The sequence below is a fragment of the Numida meleagris genome, chromosome 4, assembly GCF_002078875.1.
Source record: "Numida meleagris isolate 19003 breed g44 Domestic line chromosome 4, NumMel1.0, whole genome shotgun sequence".
NCBI lineage: Eukaryota > Metazoa > Chordata > Aves > Galliformes > Numididae > Numida > Numida meleagris.
In genome coordinates this window covers 58,779,739-58,797,854 of record NC_034412.1, presented here as the reverse complement: position 1 = coordinate 58,797,854, position 18,116 = coordinate 58,779,739, and the positions used below count along the sequence as shown (strand labels likewise).

Genomic DNA, 18,116 nt, shown 5'->3' with positions numbered 1-18,116 from the left:
GGCAGGGGTCAGCACTGCTGCAAAAACTTTTTTTTTTAAATGTTAAAATGAAATGTCTTCTGAATTCTTCCAGAAATTTAGTACCAGCTAGTGGAGAAAGGAGGGAAATTTTACCCTTTTTCCTCAATGAGAACAGAAGGAAAACGTTGGCAAGTAAAAATATAAGAAAATGTGGGGAGGAAATAAAATTAATAGAAAGCATGTGTGGAAAACTTCCTCCTTCTAAGTCTGCTCATTGTTTATTTCTAAACTCTACATGAAAAACAATGAGATGGAGAAGGAAAGCCCACAGTACATCATTAAGCTCAAAGAAGTTCTATTTTTCTAGAAGTATTTGTAGCCATCAAAAGGATCCGGTACCTCCAGCAGACTGTTTTGTTCTTCCCTGCTGTTTTTCATGTAAGTTTACTTGGTTGTCCCCTGAGATCATGTGACAGGAGATGGTTCCTTTGTGGAAAAGAACATGCTAAGAAGCAGATGTGAGGTTAGAACCGTGGGCCCTGTGAAGCAAGGGAATGCAGTTGATTTCTCAACTGTGGGATGCTCAGAGTAAGGTCCCAAAACAGCACCTATAGGGGCTGAAGCAGAGCACTGGTGGGAGGAGCAGCATCCCTGCACTGCTCTGCTCTCTGCTGCATAGAGCCAAATGGCTTCAGGCGAAACTGAGGCACTGCCCTGGGCCATTTCTGTGGCCATTCCTGCTGGCAAGCTCTGCCACACTGACTAAACAAGCAATTTGCACTTAAACATCTACCCTGGCACAGCCATAGTGACTATTTCAAGTTAACCCAAGGTTATGTTTTCTGAATTCAGGACGATGCTGGCATGGTGTGATGACAAAATCAACCTTGTAAGTGAGCATCATCTGGAGAAGAGAGTTTGTAACTCCTGGGCTTTTTTTTTTTTAATCCGAAAAGTCCTCATGTTTTACCCTAAGCCTGAAATAAAAAAGCCCCAATGCTATAAAAAGAAATCTCCGTAGATTAAGTCAAAAAAGAAAGTTCCACGTTACTGCCGACACCTGCTGACACCTATTATTATGGTATCTAAAAGGAAAGCATGTGACTCTCAAGAACATCCAAGGAAAGCAGTAGGGTTTTGCCTGGTGATTCCTTCAGAACAAAGTGCAGCCAACTTTGCTCTTCGTGTGCTTTCAGGAGTGTTTATTTGAAAGGTGTCTTGGAGATGGCTTTGCACAAAGATGTGCTCTACACCTTGAAATCATTTCTATCAGGATTGGACTCAGCCTGATTTTTTGGGAATAGTCAGTACCTTCTGATGTTACTAGTGTGCTGTAATTTTAAGCTGAATTTATCCTATTACGTTATACTGGGGACCACAGGAGACACAACAGCTGAGATGAAGCAAAGCTGTGCAGACCAGGACTATCAAGGTTTTGAATTCTGCTTGGAAGTCAGCTAAGAACCTGTGGAGCTTGGAAGTTGGAACCAATTGTGTGCAGAATGACTTCTCATCTGGCACAGCTTGCCATGCTTTGGAACAATTTCAGTCATTTTTGCTCCACACAGTGGCCTCTGGATGGATAGACAGATGGAGCTTTTGAGATCTCTGATTAAAAAATAGAGAGTAGAAGTCAAGTTCTGTACTAGCTCTATGGTTCTGCTTTTACATCAACTACAAGAAAGATTTCCTTCCACCCCCATGACTTTCACAGTAGTATATATGGAAAGAAGATAATGGTTGTTACAACTTGATAAGACTCTCCAGTTGTAACATATTTGTCCCATGTTATATAACGGCTGCAAACAAGCTGTGTGTAATAACCTCAGTTTTTTAATCTCTGCGAAGCATAATGAACTATTTGAAAGGGTGGTTGGAGGGCTAAGCTAGGAAGAAGATACTAGTAGTATAATAACGGTATTAAAAACAACAACACAGATTTAACATGTTATATAATCTCTGTTAAACTTGCTCTGGGAAATTCTCCAGCAGCTAGTGTCAGTCTTGATTTTGTACAAGTCTGTACATAAACTTTACAAGAATTTGTATGAAGTTGGGTGGGGAAACAGTGAAAGAAGAAGTCAGAACAGAATGTAGTCTGACTAAAGTCTTGCTGTGATGGAGTGCTGAAAGTAGTAATGGAGGTTCTCTCCTTGGCAGGTCTATTGGTGAAACAAGCCCTCTGTGCAAGTGATTTTTAGTGCCTCATTGCAGGCAGTGGACTTCCCAGTGCAATCTCATTTCACTTTTGGCATTAAGTGGCAATTTGGAAGACTTCGAGGTATATTAATCTCCTAAGTAATCATTGCTCTTGAGAGATTGTGTTCCAAAGTATTCACACTTCTCTCAGCTGGACTCAGCAATGCTGTGGGAACAGCCTGGTGTGTTTATGAGCCTGTCAGCTGCATATGCTGTACCTATCAATTTGTGTTTGCTCTGTTGCTTACAGATGCAGCAATTAATTTAATGACTGCTAGTAATGCCGTATGCAGACCATACCACAGAGATATTTCTCCTCCAGGAGCTCAGTCACTGCCTTTTTTATACCTAGAAGCTGTTCACTTATCTCCCCTCTTGGAGCACAGTGGTATGAAGCATGGTGGAAAGGTGCTGACAATAGAGGAATTATTCATGCTTCCTTTGTGAAATGTGGAACAAGAGCTTAGTGCATTACTGCCAAAAAGATAAGTCCAACATTATTGATCTGCTCCTTCTGCTGAGCTTTCATCATCTTTTGTTTTTGTCCTTTCCACCTTTCCTCTTGTCTTGTTATGCCTCCTTTTGCCATCCGCTGTCAGAAGGGATCGTCTTCCTGGATGCAGCTCAGCAGAGCAGAAAGCAGTGCTGAAAGTATTTGTGATGTGGAAGTGATCTGAAAGATGACATGTTTCATCAAACAAACGTAGCACAGTAACATCCGCCAGCCGTCACTGAGGCGTGCTTTCCTGTAAAGGCAGGGGGAGTGCTGTGCCATAGGGAACTGGATGAGGATGTCGTCCAGTCAGGATTTGACTCGTCTACTTTTATTTGCTTATGACCAAACCGTTCTTCTGATAAACGTATCAAGTCTTCTTCGGAGAGAGTAAATTGTGAAAAAGTACATTGAAAAAAATTATACTGCATTTGGTTTTGCAAAATAGGGCACAGTCCAACTTTCCATTGAAAACAATGAGTGTGTATTGAATGTTGTAAGAATTGGCTCGTGCTTACAACTGTAAAATACTTCATGAAAAGCTCTCTTTTGTTTTCCTCAGAGGTTCACTTTTTGGTAATTATCGTTGTCAGGAAATCTATTGGGAACGAGACAAAACAACGTGCCGATCATGTTAGTACTAAACATCCGTGAAGTTTCCTAAGCTGTGGGTCTTGCTTTCTATTATGGGCCTGCTTCAGGACCCACTAGACTGGTGTTTAAATCTGACTGGCTTTAAATATCTAAAGCATTGTCCACTGATTTTACTATTCAGAGAGGTGATTTGACAATTTTTTTAACCGATATTAAAAATGCATTTAGTGTTGGTAATGTCCACAGCACTACGAACTCCAGTACTTTTTTTAATTTTTATTTTTTCCTAAGAGCTTGAAAGAGCAGTAGTAAATACAGGCTGTCCTGCAGCAAATGCACCTTGTCAAGGACGAGGAAGAACACGCATATTCAAATGCTGGCTGGAGTCTACTGTTGGAAGTCTTTGCTTTGGTGCCTATTCTTCAACTTAGCTTTCAAATACATTTTTCTTCATGTTCTTAAAGTGGTTGGTGAAGATTGTCTCTTTCTTTTTCACCATTTTGACTTTGCTTGTAATCAAGTGATCTCTTGTGACATGCACGGAGGAAATCTTGAGGTTATATTTTCTTTTAATTTGAAGGCTAAGTTTCTAATAGAGTTAATGGACCAACAGCATTCTATCTATACTACCTGTAATTTTAACAGGTTAGCTGTTCCACAGGGAGCAAAGTTGAAATAAATTTTCATTTACTACCTCTCTCACATCTTTATAGGTATAAACTAGTAGACATATTGGTATCCAAATAACAGTGCGTGAAAGATGCATATAATTTAGAAAATACATAACCTCTAGAAGCTATGAAATCACAGAATGGCTTGAGTTGGAAGAGACATCAAAAATGACCTAGTTCCAACCCGCTTGCCGCAGGCGGGGTTTCCATACATCAATTGGCAAAGGACCGACAAATGCACTTGAGATTAAATAGGCTTTTAATTGATGTCTCTGTTTGCAAGTCTGACTTCCCAGTCTTACTCCAAAGTGAAATATTGGCATCAAGGTCTTCTTTCTTGGGTATCCATGCTCCTTTTAGAATGTTGCTCCTTTGATATGATAGGGATATCTTATCCAGAGGTCAGTAGAACTCCGTGCAGGTGAATTTTTTTGCATACCTGAAAAATTTCTGCGACATTTTTGAATGCCCATTTTTAAACTGATTGGTACAAAGATTATTGTCATTGTGGCATTAGTAATTTAATCCGTTTGAGAATGATAACTGCCACAGAATTTACTTGATACCATTTAGTGCTTCGGTGGTATGTTTCAATAACTCTTGTAAAAGACATTGTTTTCAAGATTTGCCCCAGGAGGTTAATTCTCCCTTCCTGCCTTAGGAAGAACTCCTAAGCAACTGGTTCTTTCTTTGGTTTTCTAAGAAGTGCTGAGATTTTTTTTTTTAAAGCAATTGGCACCCTGCAAAATTAAGTCTACAGGAGCTAATGAGTCTACGGGAGTATTTGTAATTGACTCAAATTATTTTTTTTGTGTGGCAAATTTAGAAAAGAATGCTAAATAGTGTTAATTCTTGACACCAATCCAGCTCTGAGATTTTTGTTTTCTGTTTACTTTCCATGCTTTTTTCTCATCCATTTATGTGATAAAACCACTGTCTTTAGAAGGTCCCAGTGGGCAATCTGTACCATACTTGCATCAAAAACTCAGAATATGGTAGCAGTATGTGGAAAACCATATCTGATATGTAAAAGAATATGATAGGCTTCTGTTTATTTTTTTTTCAAATGAGGCATTTGGAGAAACATTAGAAAAGCAGTCTTAGCTATAGGAAAAGAGTTGTGTTTAAGTTCTAACAGACTGATGTTTTGATAATTGCCCTCTACAGCGCTGAAGACTCCTCCTGGGGAGGGGAGCTATCTCAGTACTTTAAGAGATACAGACATAAGCAGCAGTTGACCCCAATATCTGCTGAAGCTGAAGAAGACCTTTTTGAATACTCTGAGGTCTTTGGCTGGTCTGCTGTGCATAACAGAGTGGAGCCCACTAGGGAACTGTTTTGTTTTTTTTCTTTATTTACTTAACAACAGGACAGGAAATAACTGCAAACACTGAATTCAGTCAGGCAATGATGTCCACATTTCTAAGCTAAGACAAAAACCAGTGGGAACACGCTCAGTAAGAATGCTGGAAAAGGCAATGCATTTTGTATTTTTCATTTCTTCCATTGGATAAAGTTCTTAATCATTCAGCTGGGCATACTTCGTATTTTTCTACTTCTTCAGATCTTTCTTTTGGGCTAGATTATTCCATATGAAAACAGCTGTAACCAACAGTAAAGCATCAGCCACATGAATACTTATGTATTATAGCAGTGATGCAAAAATATTCATTTTGCGGTAGTGTTACAGTAGTGTTTCAGAAGGTTATTACCCGATTTTCTGAATAACCTTCAAAACCAATGAGTTTCAGTTTCCTGAACTTGGGAAGCAATAGATATGCAATCCTAATTAGGCTTTGCGATATTTTAAGGAGTATATATTTTAATAGGAGATGTGGTCTTTACACATTGACGATCTTTGGCTTCTCAAGACCAGCATGTTTAAGGAATCAGAGAAAGAAATAAGAAACACTGTATTTTCCAAAGAGACAGAGTTATTGAGGAAGTCTAAGACGGAAACACCTCTCCTACCTCCGCCCCCAGTTTTTTGTGTTGTAACATGTACCTGTTAGCGTGTTGTGGTCTTCTGGGTGACACCCAGCAGACTTTCATATCAGCCCATGCTGAACTCGAGCAGCACAGTTCTCGTGTCACTCTGGCCTGTCTCCCACCACAATGGAAACAGGAGGTTTTCCATCAATAATATTGCGGTATGTGCAGTGACATGTTCTTTACTGTCAAGTCACTTTCGGCAAGAGAAATCTGACCTTTTCAAAACAAAAGCCCTTGAGGGTTAATATTTATGTATAGATGAAATATATAACTACAGCACAGAGTAAACACAGGAATTATCCCCAAAACACAGAATTTTTCATGAATCCCAGAGGGAGCCAGGATTAACATTCGTTTTCCCTAGGAACACAGTCAGGCCTTTGGTGCTGACTGTTCCTGGTCAGATAGTTGTTATTATGAAGCAAAATGCCAAGATGTGACTAGCAAGCTCTCACTGAGTTACCGAAAGCAAAGTACAACAAACCACATCAAACATGTAAGGCACTTAATATTTGAATTGATAAATGCAAAATAAAATCTTTCAGAGAAGTAAGACCAGAAAAATGGAAATATATATAGCAAAATGGTATTGAATTATTCTCTTATTGGATGAGAGATCTCTTCCATGTCTTGTCAGCCATAAAAGAGCAAATGAATTTATTTTTTTTTCTTTTTCCCATGAGAAGTCAAAATCCCTAAATACTTGTATATTGAAGGGGATGATGCTGCAGCCAGAAATGCATGTGTCTGCCTGTAGGGACATTCTGTGGCGTGTTTATTTTCCTGCAGCCAGTTTCTGGCCCCAAGTCTATGACAATGCCCTGTCTATGGGAGAACTGGTTCTCTAGATACGCATTTTCATAAGCACCATTACCGGGTGCAGAGGAAGTCGTTTCAGTGAAAAAAAAAATCATCTCTCAGTACAAACTTCTTGTTGAGGGATCCATGGAAAAACTTCCTCCCTTCTCGCATTCCAGGGAACTGACAGCTGTATCTTAAAATCTCACTGAAATAGCTTTCAATTGGTAAAGCAGAACCAAGAATGTGACATAGATGTAAGTTACAGCTTCCCTACAGAAGCTGTTACAGCTGCAGAGGGAATCTTAACTTAGTTGTTGACACACTGTTCTTGAGAACAACAAAAGAGATTGTGTTCATTAGGCCAACCCCATCATTCTTGCTAAAAGCAGTCTCAGGTTTCCATGTATATTTTCAAATCAAATTAGAAATGCTGCTCCTGAGACCTCCTTCAACGGGCAGTGACAGATTGCACAACATGATAAATCGTTGGCATTCCTAGAGATGTGCTGAGGTACCAACAGCCGAGTCTCCACAAGTGGTGAGCTAATAAAAACACGCACAGAGCAATGTCTTTAAATTAGCACCGAGCTTTCCCTCTTCCTGTGATAATACGGTCCACACCCAGGGAGTGGCCACTTCTTGAACAGAAATGGGAAAGGTTTGTTCCTCGGTTGTTTTTGAAGAGCAAGGCTATTATTCAGTCATGGTGGATTTCCTCTGGCTAGTATTTTATCAGCTATAATTAAAACAGCCACCTCCTTTCAGCCAGCTCTCAGCACATACTTACGCAGCTAAATCTACAGCACTTAATCCCACTGTGAGAAGCTTTGCAGCTCTACCTGTTTGTTACCTAACTCAGCTGTAGGAGAAAGCAAGAGAAAAGGAAAAGCAGGCTTAGGGAACTACTTACATAGTTACAGAAATTAAATTACCCAGGTTTCCTCCTTGCAGTGAATCATCTTGTGTAAGGCCAGACAATTAGTGCAACAACTACACATGAGGTCTTAAGAGACAGTTCTCTGAGAGAGAAAGAAACTTAACAGAAAGCAAATAAATGTGAAAAGTGAATGCATCAGTTCCCTACAGGGCAAGTGAATAGCAAACAGTGAACAGACACACTGTGCCTTGTGCTTTGAAGAGCAAACGGTTTTGCTTCTCGTTAGGTGTCTCTGCAGATGTGCTGTCATTCCTACAGCTTTTCTTCAATGCTGTTGTCTTCAATTGCATTTTTGGCAGCAAAAGTTACTTTGCTAATTCTTCACAGCAAAAGCAAGACAGCCTTACAAACTACCACTGGGGAAGGCCAGAAAATGATATAGGTACTACCTGAGTTGTGGCCTACCCCAGTGTTTCTCGATAATCCTCATTTACAAAATTCAGTTTTCAGTGATTTAGAAATAGCTAACATGTATCTCTAACCCCAACACAGAACTGCTGACCATGTTTGGGAGAAATATGCATGGAAAACACTGGTTTGGCTGATTTGGTGCAAGAGATGGGAAGGGCAGCGCATTACCAAACTCTAAACTTATTGAACCTTTGGATTTTCTTTCTTTTCAACTGGCATTAAACACGGGCATGGAGAAAACCCTTCGCTCTGCAGCACTTCCCCCTGCACTTTGATTCAATGTTCACGTGCTCACAAAGCAGGTTCAAGTCGAGGTTCAGCCCTTTGTTCTCGGAGGTTTGCCTGGCTGCTGCCTCGTACTATCTGCCTCTAAGAAAAACTGATGTTATCTTCTAAAGAGAAAAGTCAAGATTGTATTTGCAACTGAGAATTTCCTGTGTGCCTGCCCCAATCCCATGCACTGACAGCACAGAGCAGTGGCTGTACGTGGCTGCGCTTCTTCACACAGCTCGGAGAACACTCCTTGCACGGTAGCTGGAGAAATCCCCAGCCGCTAGTCCCTTTGATCTCAGATAAAGGTCAACCTGTCTAGCAGAAAGCGTGATCGGAAACGCAACCTCATAACCTCCTTCACTTTCTCTTTCCTACCCTGGAATGGTTAACTGTGTCTTTCAAGGTGTGCCTCCTCTATGGTAGGTATGGTTTTTGCTTCAGCTCTTCAGAACTTCTTGATTTCATCTCATGGATCAACCAGCTTCAGCCAGGGCTGCCGAGATTTCCAACGAGCTGATAGGAAAACGTCCAATTACAGCAATGTTCAACAGCTATTGTAGTTGTTTATATCTAAATGTGTGTGCACGTATATATGTATGTGTGTATGGAGACCTACTAGTGAATTAAAAATTCATAGTGCCAGCGGTCTTCTAAAGAACACACAGTTTCCATGCACTCCACTTCAGAGGCTCTCTGAGCACACTGTGGGTCCTGAGCTTCCCAGCACTGATAGCTGCAAAGTACCCCCTTGTGCAAAGTCAGAGTTTCTAACACACAGAGCCCTTGAAGCTGCAGAGCCCAGCTGTTTCTCACAGCCTCATCTGCAAGCTTCTTGCTGCACGGCACGGGTGTGACTTACACGTTCTACAGGTAAGGAGACTGGCACAGCAATTTTGCTTCTAATTGTATCTGGCTTTAGATGCTAATCTGCATTGTTGTTTTTTTAATTGCTTTTAAATTCCTGTATAACTTTATAATTGTTGTTACAGCTGTGAAGGTTCGTAGGTGACTGACAAATAACTTGCGCAAAGATAAACACTTTCTCTGCTGAGTTTCCTCAAAGCTGTATTGGCTTAAGATACTTATCACCAAAGAAGATGAGTGATGGGAACAGTAAATATCGAATTCTTCAAGTACAGGCTGCTGGACACCTGTTTTGTCTGAAATGACACCTTGTGAGGATAGATGGGATGGCTTTTGCTTTTCACAGATGAAGCAACTTCATACTGCTGAGGAGGAGAAGGCACTGATGTGTGGGTCCCCCTTCTTGGTTGGGATGTGTGCCTTAGCATGGGCTAGGAGATGTTGCTTAGGGGGAAATATAAAGGTACTCCTAGGTGGGATGGAAGCACTGTTATTCACTACAGGTAGCAGGAGGATCACAGTTCACCTTTACATTGGTGTAGTTCACAATCTATGAAGGTCAATCAAGTGAGTTAGGAAAGTTGATTCTGGGTGTGGATTAGGAAAAATAAACAAATAAACAAACAAACAAAAAAAAACAGCCATCCACCACCAGGGAGAAGCTCTACAAGACTGCAGAATGAGGAGATTATCTGTAGTACATGATCCTGCAAGTGAAAGTGGAAATAGAGGTTGAATCATGACTGTCAGCGATCATTCAGTCTCTTGAATCTAATTCTCAGAGGTTTGTCGTGAGGATTAACTTTGTGCATAGAGGGCTGGTCTCTCTTGACTCCTTTTATTGTCAGTAGAAGAGAGAGGCTCCCTGCAGGACAGCTTGGATTCCTGTCTGTCTGTCTGTCAATCCTCAAAGCAAGGTTGTGCCAGGATGTAGTCATAAGGTGTGTCAGTCCTCTTCCAGGTTGCCAACTTATTCTCCAGAATTCTAGCTCTCCATTTTCTAACGAAAGATTTCACTGCTATCATTTCCAAGAAAAATCTGAGATGACTTGTATGAGATGCAGGCTGTTTGCTTGAGTGTGCGGAGAGCCTTCTGATATAACTGGAGGGTTTTGCCTTGTTTCAGTGAAATGTTAATTCTGGTGCCAAGTGATAGTAGACTGTTGCCAGTATTCTTGATTATTTTAGTGACCCATTTAAGCCTGGCATTGTATTTCTAAAATCAAGCTGTTACGCTTGGCATAGCTTTTTAAGGTTGTACCTGCTTTAGCGATGCGCGAGAAAGGTGTTAAGCAATGTTTTTATAGCAGTTTCCTAGGATAAAAAGCACTCTGCCTCCTATGAGAAGACAGCCGGTTGCTAGGTGCAGTACTCTCGGCTGTACGGCCCCAGCAGCGTGGTTACCCGCAGTCTGTCTGCAGTTTGCTTCCTGCTGCCTCTGATGCTCCTACAGTTGATGTTGCTGTGAGAATTACTGTGTGGAGCACACCTACAGAAATGCTGTTTCTGTCTTTATTCGAAACAGGTGAAAGAAATATAAAATGTAGCATTTTGCACCACGAAGCACTATAGTAATTGTTGTTGTTTGGTGGAATTTAGTGTTATTTTGAGTAGTGGTAGGTTCCAAAAATTTCAGATGGGGTTCACTGAAAATAGCTTTTTGCTTTCTGCTCCCAGTAGTCTGAGTGTGGTTTGGGTGGGCAATCACACTGCCTGATTCCCCTAGCAATATCAATGATGAATTGGCCTATTTTTATGGCAATACCTAAGAATTTCATGCTGTTGTCACTGGACCCTCTGTACCTGGAAGACAGTATTTGTCTTTATCAGTAGCCTGTTTATTACTACTTCTAAGTTTGTAATTATATTCGGTATATAACTTTTAATGCAAAAGGATTTTATGTCATGGACGAATACATAGTTGAAGTCTTTTTTTAGTATAGTGACAGAAACAAAAAGTGTAGTTTGGACATTTTCTTCCCAAGCCTAGTGAAGATTAATGCAAAATAATTGCACCTTGTGAGTGCGGTCTGGGCAGACAAGATCTGACAGCAGAATACCTTTGCACTGGCACTGTAACAATGATTTGCTTTTGGATGAAGGTTTCTTCTAAACTGCTTTGAGTATTCCTAATTTTTTTTTTTTCCTTTCGGACAAAATGAGGGGGAATATCAATTTCCTGAGAAAGACTGCAAAAAGCTGATTTCAGTGCTTCAGACTGGAGATTTCGGGGATGTTTAGCCAGGTATTAACAGTCTCATGTGTACGTTGCGTGTTCTTATAACTCTCAAAATGTTGATTTCTTTTTCTATCATTTCTTTTTCTCCCAGAGAAGTGATGGAGTCACCGTCCCGAGAGATCTTCAAGGACCATGTGGACCTGGCACTGAGGGACATGGTTAGTGGGTGTGGTGGTGATGGGTAGATGGTTGGACTGGGTGATCTTAGAAGTCTTTTCCGACCTTGATGATTCTATGATTTTTCTGTGTGTAGTTGCTTTTTAATACTCCATAGTTACTAAAATGATAGCGCATATCAGAGAGAGCATTCAGCCAAGGCGATGATGGCTTCAAAAACATTGCTGTGCCGTCTCCATCGTCATGGCAGGAAGGCCACGAGTGACAAACTTCCCATGGACATCTCCAGAGCCAGGCCTGGTAGGGCAGTGAGGCCAGGGAGTGAGAGCCCTGTACTCCTCAGTGCTTCAGTACCTGCCTGCCAAGAGCAGTTTGCCATCCAGTGGATGGGTTACAAGGGTAATGGATTACAAGGATAACGCTTTCTAAAGTCCTTGGCTGAAGTGGCGCAGCTGGACGCGAAGCTCCGGATACCCCCCGGGCCGGGGCGGTCCCCTCCTGCAGGGCGCCCCCTGCCGGCCGGGCGGTGCCACCACCTGACGCTGCGGGCGGGCGGCCTCAGCACGTGCCGGGAGGCGCTGGGCCGGGGCTGTGCCGAGCGGCGCCGCGCTGCCCCGCCCCGGGCTCGCCCGAGGGCCGCGGCGGGAGGGAAGGAGGGAAGGAGGAAGGCGGGCAGGCGGGCGGGCGGCCGGCGGCCGTGACCTCGGTGCGGGCGGAGGGAGCAGCTCCCGGGAGGGCGCGGGAGTCCACTCCGGGATTTCGGGGGCGCCGCGCGGTGACACATTGACATCACGGGGGCGCGGCCGGGCGGCGGGCGGGGGCTGCGCGCTGAAAGGCGGCGGAGCGCGGCCGCCCTCACTCCGGCACGGCGGCGGGACCGGGAGGGCGCGGAGCGGCGCGCGGCTGCCTGCACTGCCCGGGCTGGACCCCGCGCCGCGGCCGCCAATGCGCCTCGGGAAGGGGGCTGCCTCCTCGCCCTCAGGTGAGCCCGGGCGTGCGGGGCCGGGGCAGGTGCCGGGGGGCTGCGGTGCAGGGGGCGCGGGCGCGCTCGGAGCGTGTCAGCCTCCGGCAGCGGGCACATGGCAGTGCGCGGCGCTCCAGGCTGCTCCGCGCCCGCGACGAGGACCGCGCGGTGCGGCGCAGCGCTCGCCTGCAGAGACCGCGTGCGGCGCGGCGCGGGGCGTAAGCTCCGAAGCGGCGGAGGAAAAGCCGGAGCGCGGCGTCGTGGCCCTGCAGAGGCGGCTCAGAGAGCGCGGCTGAAACACGGCGCTCGGAAAGGGCTTTTCGCGGCGCCGGGACGGCCGAGCCGAGCGGCGAGCAGGGGGCTGCCCGACGCGGCTCTGCGCTATGCCCGCCGGGCGCGACCTGCAGCCGCCGAGGTGCGGGCAGCCCGACCCGCGGCCAGCGCCGCCGTTAGCGGGGGCTGCGTGGCGAGGAGCGCGTTATGGACTTGCGTTCCAGCCGGAGCGAGCTGGAGGCGGGGGCGTGCGGCATGCACGCGCCGGGAGCCGAGCAGGTGCCGCCGGGCACGGGCTCACGCGCGCGCCCCCTCCGCCTCCTGCACCGCCGCTGCGCCCCGGGAAAGCGGCCGCCGCCGGCGGGTAACGGGCGGGAGGGCGAGCTGACCGGAGCACGGGCGGCGGGAGCCGGGGTCCGCTCTCGGGGCGGGACGGCGCTACGGGGCGGCTCTCGCGCGGGACCGAGGTGCCCCGGAACGGAGCGCACGGCCGCCTCCGGGAGGGGCTGCGCGGGGGCCCCGGAGCCGGCGGCGGGGAATCCCCGTGCCGGCGCTGCCGCTTTAAACGCCGGGAAGTCCGCCCTCGTGAGGCGGCAGCGACCTCGGGCTGCGCCCTCCCCCCGCAGAAGGGGGGGGCAGCCCTTGTTTTCATTCATAACTTTTTTTTTTTCCTAATTCCCCTCCTCTTCCTTCCTCTCCGTTCCGTTCGCAGAGGGCGCCGCGCGCCGCCCGCCCGGGGCCGCCCGAGCTCCGCGGGGCCGGGGCGGGGAGGGGAGGGGAGGGGGCAGTGCCGCGTTTCGACGCGGCTCTCTCGCTCCGTGCGCGTTATGTTACTTCGCGTGCCTGGCCGGGGGCAGCCGCTCCCGGCGCTGGAGGTTGACCTTCTCGCCGTTCTCTCCGCTCTCGGCCCGCAGCTGGTGCTGTCAGTCCGTGTCCCCCGGAGGTGGCAGCGGGGGCTGTCGCGTTTCCAGAGGAGATCGTGTGTTGCTCCCCCGGGAGCCCGATCCGGGTTGGCACAGCTGCGCGTGCGTCTCGCCCTTCTCACCTCCGTTCACGCTCCGTGTGTGTCGCGGGTTCGCGTTCGGCGCCTGGGAAGAGCGCAACTCGTGGCATGGGGTGAATTGGAAGGAGTGCGGTGGTGTTGGAGCCGTTGTTTTCTTTTGTTTGTTTTTTTTTTTTTTTTTTTTATATTTTCATCCTGCTGAGCGAGTACCGCAGCTCGGAGCTGTCGGCAGCAGAGACGCGTGCCCACCTGCTGCAGTGAGCCTGCCTGCCCCCGTGCCGCCCTGCGCTCCGGGGCGCGGGACGTGCTCCTTGTCATGACTGCAGCGTGCGTCCTAGCGCTAGTCTTTCCGCTCTGGCGTATGTTTGTATGTGACATCTCGCAGGGACTGAAAGAGGAGCGAGTTGTTCTGGGCTTTCTCTAAGGGAAAGGAGTTTATTTTCTTAGCTTTACGTGTAAGAGCGGCAGCTTTTACGTGGGGCTCGTGTGCAGCCTTTATACGGGTGCAGGGCTGTCACTGCGGTTGTCCTGGTCAGCGTTTGCAGTCCTTGGGTCAGTAGTCAAAAGATAAACGGCGAGAGTTGTGTTTGAGAAGCTTTCAGTTGGTTTATCTTATGAGAAAGGATCTGATCATCCGCTTTAGCTAGAGATTCATTAAAGAACTTTATAAAGAAGATTATAGCTTTAGATTAGCTTAAGACACTTAGCTTGTCTTATTCTTTCATATCCATATTCTCTTATGTCCGTTTTTCTTTCGCACTTTGCCCTTTGGTGAGAAAATGCCTGCAACTGGCTTCTGTCTGCACACTTCTTTTAATTTGGTAAGGTGGATGCTGAGTTTCTTTCCTGTAGGAAATGCTTTGTCCACCTGACGTAGTTTGAGGCTCTGCTGTACACACGCTTTGCTTCCAGAAGGAGCCTGACCCAAATGTGCTGGCATGCAGATCTCTCTGGCTTTCTGGTGCTGCAGACCCAGGCAGAAAAGCGAGAATTGTGTGTGCCCTTCATTCTGCCAGCAGAGCGCTGACCTGACAGTGCTTTTTCACATTTCCAGCTTAGTTTTGGGGGCGGGCAGAACTGCTGTTGTTAATTAGACACCGAATTCGGTAGCATGCGTGAAGCACGCACTTCCTATGGCTTGCCAAGTAAGCGCACAGGTTAATAGTGACTTTTATAGTTATTTTCGTTCTGAGTTTTCATTTTAATGGCGAGGGGTCTCCTCCAGCATTCCTCACCTATGATGCCATGCCCGGGCTCTCCTCGCTGCTGGACTTTGGCCAGATCCTCAGCGTTGCTGTAATCCCCTGCTGAAAGAGATCGGCACCAGGTGGCTCAGGCAATTTGTGGTTTGCTATAGCATTTTTATTTTCAGACGGTATCCTGTTCTTTGTTCCTCTTTTGTGCTTGATCTTGTGTATGCGTGTATATATGTACACAAGCGATGTTTATTTATACCTCCTGTCTTCTCGTTATTATTCTAGGATTTCAGATGCATGCCAGATTCCTGCTGAATGCCAGAGGTAGAGATCATTACAGATGGAGCCCCAAAGCCAGCACGGCAGTGGTGGTTCGCTGGTGGTGATTCAGCAGCCCTCTCTGGACAGCCGGCAGCGGCTGGAGTATGAGCGGGAGAGCCAGCCAGCAGCTATCTTGTCTCTGGACCAGATCAAGGCGATCCGCGGCAGCAATGATTACACTGAAGGTCCATCTGTGGTGAAAAAGTCTGGTCCGCGGACAGCACCGAGGCAAGAGAAGCATGAAAGGACTCATGAAATCATACCAATTAATGTGAATAATAATTACGAACACAGACCCAGCCACGTGGGGCACGTGGCACATCAGCATAATGCAAGGGTTCCTGTTTTGAGCAGATCAACCAGCACGGGGAGCGCGGCCAGCTCTGGGAGCAACAGCAGTGCTTCTTCGGAGCAAGGACTGCTGGGACGGTCACCTCCATCCTGGCCAGGTTCGGGCCACAGGTCCGATCGGACAATCCAGACGCAGCCCAAGCAGTCATCGTTGATTGTAGATGATCTGAAGGGTTCTTTGAAAGAGGACTTGACACAGCACAAGTTTATCTGCGAACAGTGTGGGAAGTGCAAATGCGGTGAGTGCACAGCCCCGAGGGCCTTGCCTTCCTGCTTGGCCTGCAACCGGCAGTGCTTGTGCTCCGCGGAGAGCATGGTGGAGTATGGCACCTGCATGTGTTTGGTCAAAGGGATCTTCTACCACTGTTCTAACGACGATGAAGGGGACTCATACGCGGATAATCCCTGCTCTTGCTCCCAGTCACATTGCTGTTCTAGGTACCTGTGCATGGGAGCCATGTCCTTGTTTTTGCCTTGCTTGCTCTGTTACCCTCCTGCAAAAGGATGCCTAAAACTGTGTCGAGGGTGTTACGACCGCGTCAATCGACCAGGCTGCCGATGCAAGAACTCCAACACTGTCTATTGTAAACTGGAGAGCTGCCCCTCCCAGGGTCAGGGCAAGCCATCATGATTTTTGGAGGGAAGTTTACTTCCTCCAACTTTGATTTTTCAGGTTGTAGCTGATATATATATATATATATTTTTTTTTTTTCCTCCCCCATTTAGGGGTGTGGGGGGGGGCTGCTTTATTTCACCCCCCACTTCAAATACACAAGTTATTCCCTTTGAATCTCTGTTCTTCTCCTCTTAGTGAGTCAACTGAGTGTGGAGTGTTTTACATATACTCATTTGCTGCTCTTTGGTAAGTGTGGACTTGGTATCTGCATCTGCCACCCACTTTGGCAGGGTCTTCTGAGTCTGTAACTGAACCACTCCTGAAAGAGACAGTGAGGGCTCATTCAGCTCTTGCAGCTTCTTGCTCTGAATATCTTCCCAAAGATGTTTTTCATTCTCAGCAATTTTTTTTTTTCCTTTAACCCCCTTTGTACCTCCAAGGAATAACTCTCATGAGTGAGCTGGATTGTGAAATAACTTCTTGTCTGTGTTCTTTCCAGAGAGGGATACAAGACTTTACCAAACGAAAGGCCTGATTCTTCTGTAAGCAGCCTGTTTTTTGGTTTGTTTGTTTTCCTCCTCTTTTAACTTTTGGAATATTCTCAGTCCTGAGAGTTAGCCAATTGTTCCTGTTGCTTTGTTTTTAATTCTTTCTTAACATAACTTCGGTTTTTGCTACATTATGTAGATCTTCACATTGGAGACATTATGGCTGCAACTGTACTTGTTTTTCTCTCGCTGTCCAATCTTTGAAGGATATTGCTCACTCCACCCTCCTCCTGTTGTTTTAGTCCATCAGTATCACTTTGATATTAAAGTTGTTGGTGTTCATGTATCCAGACAGCCTTCAGGTGTCATTGAGTCACCTAAATGTTCTCGAATCTTCAGTGTTTCTCGTGATCCTTTGGTTAGTGGATTCAGTTCTGCTCTGTACTTTATAATTTTATTCTGTTCCCTGTTTTATTGCCTTAGCCACAAATTGTGGTCTTTTTTGTATATTTTATGTATAAAACACAAAGTTGAATCCCAACTATTTTTAAGACAAAAGTCTGTTAAAACTTTTTTTATTGTAAAGAATATTTATTATGTGAATCTCTATTATTTTATGATATTTATTGCAAAAAGACTTTGAAAATGTACTCATGTCTGAATATAACAATATCAATACTTAACGAAATAAGGATGACACAAAGAAAGTACATATGTTAACTATAATGCAGAAAATATATTAATTAATGAAAATGGCTCTTGAGTTCTTTTGTTACAACGAGAAGTTGTGAGCTACTTGCGCATATGCTGGGTTCTTGATTTTTATTTTTCCCTCCTAGTGGGATATCAGGTAGCAAGTGACTTCCTATTGTTACTTCAAAACCACTAGTCTGTGCTCTAGTTTAGTTTACCTAATTTTAAGTTTGCTAACTATTTGTCAAGCAAGTTTTTGCAATTGGATGTATGCGTTGTGCTTAACGGTGCCAGGAGGCATAGGCCCTGTTTATTTAACAGAGCGTTTGGAAATATATTTGTGAAGGAGGAAACCATAACTTCAAGGTTTTTTCTTTCTTTTTTTTTTTTAGGGTTTTTTTTTTAAGAATTCCGAATTAGCATGTAAAACTACTTTAAATTTTCCTATATAGAACTTCTTGGCTGGTTAAATTGTATGTCAACTGAAGCAATGAACCTATTAAGCTCAAATCTAAATAAAAACCAAGAGGCAGGATATAAAACAACATTTGTGTTTCTGCAGTTTGCTAGCTTTCAAGGTTGTGTGTGTGTATATGCGTATGTACGTATGTGTGTGGCTTGCTTGGTTGTTTTCCCAGTGTCAACTGAATCCACCTTGT

The 18,116-nt window shown here is 45.5% G+C and overlaps 1 protein-coding gene across 4 annotated transcripts; it reads left to right on the top strand.

Annotated features, from left to right (window-relative positions):
* On the top strand, window positions 875-17,520 carry SPRY1 (sprouty RTK signaling antagonist 1). Of its 4 annotated transcripts, XM_021394007.1 has the most exons (3): window positions 875-11,441; window positions 11,527-11,593; window positions 15,274-17,520. In XM_021394007.1, the coding sequence occupies exon 3, from the start codon at window positions 15,329-15,331 to the stop codon at window positions 16,289-16,291; it is 963 nt and encodes a 320-aa protein (XP_021249682.1). In that variant the 5' UTR covers window positions 875-11,441; window positions 11,527-11,593; window positions 15,274-15,328; the 3' UTR covers window positions 16,292-17,520. The 4 variants fall into 4 exon arrangements, with proteins under 4 accessions (XP_021249682.1, XP_021249680.1, XP_021249683.1 ...); XM_021394005.1 differs by lacking the exons at window positions 875-11,441; window positions 11,527-11,593 and adding an exon at window positions 12,379-12,534; XM_021394008.1 differs by lacking the exons at window positions 875-11,441; window positions 11,527-11,593 and adding an exon at window positions 13,607-13,814 and having other exon boundaries at window positions 15,274-17,519.

What these genes read in the sequence shown, in the direction of transcription:
- SPRY1 (XM_021394007.1), top strand. Translation starts at nt 15,329, where the DNA reads ATGGAGCCCCAAAGCCAGCACGGCAGTGGTGGTTCGCTGGTGGTGATT.